Source organism: Prunus dulcis, chromosome 6 (assembly GCF_902201215.1).
Source record: "Prunus dulcis chromosome 6, ALMONDv2, whole genome shotgun sequence".
Classification (NCBI taxonomy): domain Eukaryota; kingdom Viridiplantae; phylum Streptophyta; class Magnoliopsida; order Rosales; family Rosaceae; genus Prunus; species Prunus dulcis.
This window is the reverse complement of record NC_047655.1, coordinates 27,472,751-27,479,214: the sequence shown is the minus strand read 5'-3', so window position 1 is coordinate 27,479,214 and position 6,464 is coordinate 27,472,751. Positions and strand designations below refer to the sequence as shown.

At 38.2% G+C, this 6,464-nt stretch overlaps 1 protein-coding gene across 1 annotated transcript; it reads left to right on the top strand.

Annotated features, from left to right (window-relative positions):
* The first annotated feature begins 277 nt into the window (after positions 1–277).
* Positions 278–5,084, top strand: LOC117630134 (probable linoleate 9S-lipoxygenase 5). Its single transcript, XM_034362882.1, has 9 exons — positions 278–673; positions 1,651–1,940; positions 2,102–2,342; positions 2,516–2,854; positions 2,968–3,053; positions 3,179–3,286; positions 3,379–3,683; positions 3,778–4,041; positions 4,166–5,084. The coding sequence occupies exons 1-9, from the start codon at positions 310–312 to the stop codon at positions 4,917–4,919; spliced, it is 2,751 nt and encodes a 916-aa protein (XP_034218773.1). The 5' UTR covers positions 278–309; the 3' UTR covers positions 4,920–5,084.
* Positions 5,085–6,464: the final 1,380 nt, after the last annotated feature.

Genomic DNA, 6,464 nt, shown 5'->3' with positions numbered 1-6,464 from the left:
TTTAACAAAGAACAAAAGTGATGCATATAGAATTTCTATAAACAAAGGGTTAATCTTAAAGGGATGAGTTTGGGTTAATTTGCATTATGCTCCGTCACCGTCACCAAGCCATCCCTACAAATATACAGCCCCACAAATAATTTCCTTAGATAAAAGTCGTGGAAGACTTTTTCGAGATAAGAGACTGCTGACTTGGAACCAATCATATATTTCTTTTAAAGAAAAAGTAAGACAATTAAACTTGCCTATATATGAAACGAAATTGAACACATGAACTGATAATTATATATTATTCTGAAGCTTCTCATAATGGAGTTGCAATATTGCTCACTTTCTCCCTATAAATACCACCACAACTCCCTGTTGCACTCATCCATACCAACTTTCAATTCATTTCACCAACAACAGCTACTTTTTTCTCGAAAAAAAGATCATAAGATTCTTTGCTTACTTCTTGGAAAGCCGAACAAAATGTTGCACAACCTCTTTGACAAAATCACAGGCCAGGAGCAGAATGGGAAAAACGGTAGGAAGATCAAAGGGACTGTGGTTTTGATGAAGAAGAATGTGTTGGATTTCAATGACTTCAATGCTTCTGTTCTTGATCGTGTGCATGAACTGCTAGGCCAAGGGGTTTCTCTGCAGCTCATCAGTGCTGATCATGGAGACTCTGGTGAGTTTTTTTTTTTCTCTCTCTTTAATTTTCATTAAAGATGTATAGTTTTTATGGCTTCATTGATTGAATATGCATGACATGAAACCAATTTGAGTTTTGCTCTTGTTTCATTTCCTTGTAATTCTTTTTCTTTGAAGCAATTATGACAAGATTAAGAAGATGAACCAACAACTCTATCTCTTTCCTTGGTGGATTAGTTGGGTTACAGATCATGTCATTAATCTGTTTTCTTATTTAATGCACACCGGCCTTTTAGGTCCAATAAATCAGATTTTGAATGCAAGTCTGATATAGGCAGGCAATGGAAACAGCTTTTTGACAATTCAAGGGGCACCTGGGTCAATTAATTTTTTATTTTTATTTTATAAATTTTTGGGTCCAGTCATGAGGCATTTAGAATGCATTGGTCTTAAGCTTACCCCTTCCAACTCTCTCTCATTGTGATTGAAGGTGCCCCAACATTGTTTTTGCCAGTGATTCTGGTAAAAAAAAAATTGATTAAAAAACCAGTTTAGTATTAAAAAAAGTGACATAATTAAGCTTTTGAAAGATATGGAAATGATTTTTAAATCATGGCCCCAACATTTGTTGTTTTATTCATAGTGGTCATGTCATGAAGTGATTACACAGGAAAGCCAACTACCAGTCTAGCTACCAGTTAACATGAAAATGAAGCTCCATGCAGTTGGCGGTTGGCTGTTGGCATAGCTTTTAAGCCTTTTTCTGATTATGGTTTTTTACTCAGATCCAATTATTTTTGGTTTTCCATTGAATATTCTGAAGAAACAGCTGCAGGCTCTATTCCTAATAAAATTACAAAAACTTGCATAAAATGGCTCCAACTAAGACCTGATTTGAGGTGTTTAGAACAAAATTTCGGATGAACTTTATTCTATTGGAAATATTAATTGATTTGTTTATGAGGTACTAGATATGGAATTATTTTCTGAACTTGGAGAAATGTGTTTTTGTAGAAAACGGGTTTAAGGGGAAACTTGGAGAGCCAGCATATCTGGAAGACTGGATCACCACAATCACTCCATTAACAGTTGGAGATTCTGCATACAAGGTTACCTTTGACTGGGAAGAGGAAATAGGAGTTCCAGGAGCCATCTTGATAAAAAACAATCATCACAGTGAGTTCTTCCTTAAGACTATCACCCTTGAAGATGTTCCTCGTGAGGGCCGGGTCCACTTTGTTTGCAACTCATGGGTGTACCCTGCAGAAAAATACACGAAAGACCGTGTTTTCTTCGTTAACAAGGTAACGAATGATTCACACAATCCATTACAATCTGCTGTAGTTTTTGTTGTACCTGATGGAAGTTTTAAATTCTAAGTGCAAGCCTAGTATATTATGAGTATATTTGTGGCTTGTATCTCAAGTTAAAGACTAACATTCAAGCCTTGTATATGTTTGTGCAGACATTTCTCCCAAGTGAAACACCGTTGCCACTGCGAAAATACAGAGAAGAAGAACTTGTACACTTGAGAGGAGATGGGAAGGGAGAGCTCCAGGAATGGGACAGGGTCTATGACTATGCTTACTACAATGATCTAGGAAACCCTGATAAGGGTTCCAAATATGCCCGACCAACTCTGGGAGGGTCTAGCGGGTACCCTTACCCTCGCAGGGGAAGAACCGGCAGACCAGCAACGAAGACAGGTTAGCCATTTAAATATCTTTGTGTAATTTTTTGTTCCTCAAATCATTTATTAGCAGTCACAAGAGGGATCATATTTTGTATTGTTTAACAGTAAAAGTTGATATACTAATTTGGATTTTAATTCACTGATGTTGTAATTATCACTATGATTTTTCTGATCTTATTCTAACAGATCCTAACAGCGAGAGTAGGATTCCGCTTATTATGAGCTTAAACGTTTATGTGCCAAGAGATGAACGATTTGGACACTTGAAGTTGTCAGACTTTCTGGCTTATGCATTGAAATCCATAGTTCAATTTATTAGACCAGAGCTAGAAGCCCTGTTTGATAAGACTCCTAACGAGTTTGACAGCTTTGAAGATGTGCTTAAACTCTATATAGGAGGCATTCCATTGCCTGAAGGTTTATTGAAGGATATCGGAGACAACATCCCTGCAGAGATGCTCAAGGAAATTTTCCGAACTGACGGTGCACAATTGCTCAGATTCCCCATGCCGCAAGTGATCGAAGGTATATGGTTCCACCAATGAGAAATTCTGAATTTAGAGGCTTTAAGCAATAGCCTATGATATCATGTACTATTTCCTTTTATCTAATTCTGATGTTTTCATGATTTGGAGCAGAGGATAAGTCTGCATGGAGGACTGATGAAGAATTTGCCAGAGAAATGCTGGCTGGAGTGAACCCTGTCAACATTAGTCTTCTCCAAGTAATAATCTTCACAACATTTTGTGTGTGTGATGTTTTCCAATGATAATGGATGAAAAACAAACCATACTTTCGAGGGTCCATTTTGTTCATATGTAATCACATTTGCTTCTAACTGAACTGCAGGAATTTCCACCAGCAAGCAAACTAAACCCAAAAGTTTATGGAGATCAAACCAGTAGAATAACAGAACAGGATATAGGGAACAAGTTGGATGGACTAACAGTGCATGAGGTAATATCTTGGATTTGCTTCCTTTACATTGTATTAGCTTATGTTTGATTTTTTATCATTTCATAATGATGAAAATGAATTTGGTTGGATAGGCACTCAAGCAGAACAAGTTATTCATATTGGATCATCATGATGCATTGATGCCGTACCTGAGGCGGATAAACTCAACTTCCAACAAGATCTATGCTAGCAGAACAGTTCTTTTCTTGAAAAGTGATGGAACTTTGAAGCCATTGGTGATTGAATTAAGCTTGCCTCATCCTGATGGAGATCAATTTGGTCGCATTAGTAAAGTATATACACCAGCTGAAGAGGGTGTAGAAGGCTCCATATGGCAACTGGCTAAAGCTTATGTGGCTGTAAATGACTCTGGATATCATCAACTTATCAGTCACTGGTACTAATCTTTCAAAGAAAGAAATCTTAGAAAATGAATTCATCATATTACTTTGAATTGGATTTCTGATAATCCTTTTATCTTTTGGCCACAGGTTGAACACCCACGCAGTGTGTGAGCCAGTTGTAATAGCTACAAACAGGCAGCTAAGCGTGGTTCACCCAATTTACAAACTTCTGCATCCTCACTTCCGTGACACCATGAACATAAATGCATTTGCCAGGCAAATCCTGATCAATGCTGGCGGCATTCTGGAGACAACAGTTTTTCCTGCTAGGTATGCCATGGAGATGTCATCAGTGGTTTATAAGGATTGGGTTTTCACTGAGCAAGCTCTCCCTGCAGATCTCATCAAGAGGTAAACAAAAATCTACACTTTGTGAGTTAATTGCCTCTGCACAAGTAACTCAAATGAGCACAAGATAAGTAATAAATATCCATTCCTTATTCTAATTACATTGCTTTGCCTTTGATCAATACAGAGGAGTTGCAGTCAAGGATGCAAATTCTCCACATGGTCTTCGCCTACTGATCGAGGACTATCCATATGCCGTTGATGGGATTGAAATCTGGTTTGCAATTAAAACTTGGGTTGAAGACTATTGCTCTTTCTACTACAAGACTGATGACATAATTCAAGAAGACACCGAACTCCAATCCTGGTGGAAGGAGCTTGTAGAGGAAGGCCATGGTGACAAAAAAGATGAGCCCTGGTGGCCTAAAATGCAGACTCGCGAAGACCTAGTCGAAACATGCACTATCATCATATGGACTGCTTCTGCTCTCCATGCAGCCGTCAACTTTGGACAGTTCCCTTATGCAGGATACCTCCCCAACCGCCCAACTTTAAGCCGAAAATTCATGCCTGAGAAGGGAACTCCTGAGTACAAAGAGCTCGAATCCAGCCCCGATACAGTTTTCTTGAAAACAATTACTGCTCAGCTGCAGACAGTGCTTGGCATTGCCCTCATTGAAATTCTGTCAAGGCATTCTACTGATGAAGTGTATTTGGGGCAGAGAGACACTCCTGAGTGGACAGCAGACACAGAACCATTGAAAGCCTTCGATAAATTTGGAAGGAAACTGGCTGAAATTGAGGACAGAATTACAAGTATGAACAATGATGAGAAACTGAAGAACCGAGTTGGACCGGTGAAGATGCCATACACTTTGCTGTTTCCTACTAGCGGAGGAGGACTTACTGGCAGGGGAATTCCCAACAGTGTCTCAATCTAAGCCTCTCAAGCTAGAATATAGACTAAAGTTAATTAATATAATGCAAGTTGCAATTACTATATATAATTAATTAGTATAATGCATTCTTTATGTGTAATAAGCTAGAAACATGACCTACAATATTGCAGTTGCAGTAATATTGGATTGTTAAGTTGAGCATCTTCATCTTCATCTTCATCTGCTGGACCTAGAATATTACAGCTACAATATCTTTATATAAATAGCTCTGTATTCATTGGTTCGTTAGCTTCATTGCAAGCCTTCGGTCAGAAATTTCTGCAGCAACAGCCTAGGCATATGCAATATCAACATTTCATCCAAGATATTGGAAACTACGAAAATCAGAATTTTAAGCCTTACTTTTAATAAGCATATTTGAGAGGGAGCAGCAAAAGCTCATCCATGACAATATGTATAAGCGCCTCAATCTCAGCATGCCTGCAAGTGCATAGAATAAGTTGCCTCTGTCTCATCTGTTCAAAAATTAAATGAAACTCATCACAGAGGAAAAGCAAAAACAATATAAAATTTATTAAGTCTAACTGCTTCCATAAAATTAAGGCTTAAATGTTAACATAGTCTATGTGATTTGTACATTTGGTAAATTTAATCTCGTGTATTTAATTTGGCAAATTTAGTTCTTGTGTTTGACTCCATTAGCCAATGTTGTCAATTATATTAAATTATCGTTAAAAAAATTCATTAAAGTTTAAAAATTAATTAAAAAATTTGTTAAATTCAGTTTATAATGTTGATAAAAATTAAAAAAATTAAAAAAGAAATTTTGGAAACCCAACAGACTATGTGTCCTCCTCTCATGCTGCTGCCGCTACCCAACCCAACACCACAACCATCAGTTGCCTGCCAATACTGATGTTGCATCTTTATGAGTGAGAGAAAGAGAGATGGAGGAGTTGTGTGGTGGGGTGGGATGGATCGGGGAGAGAAGGGAGGGCTCGGGCCAGATTTCTTTATCCCTCTAAGGGTTTGTTGGTTCGTAAGTGCCCCTCACCTAGGCTAGGGCCCGATTCTTTGATAGCTCCAAGAGATAACCCATCAAGGAAACCTCCAATTGTTGTACTCATGATATTGAAGGGTCAGGCACTTTATTGCAATGAATGTGGAGCAGAGCAAAATAATCAGCAAAAAGAAACTGAAGAACTTAGTTGCCATGTTGGGATTCGACAATTGAAAAACAGAGAGAGAGAGAGAGAGAGAGAGAGAGAGAGAGAGAGAGAGAGAGAGAGAATAGGGTGGTGGCTGGGACTGCTCATGGTGGTTGTGGTGTGGGTTTTGTGATTGTTTTTCAGGTTGGGGTAAAGAATTAGGCCAAGTACAAGACTAATATACTATTTTGGAGTCTATTTATTTGTAGGTTGAGCTGCACATAATCATAGATTAGGAGAGATTCAGAAATTCGTTCAGGGAGAAATTAGTGGTTCAACATATGCAACTCACTCACCCTTACACTATGTAGTCAGGTTAAAGAATCGAGATATACTCCCGACTTACAAAGGGACATGAAATAAGTGCATGGGTAAGTTA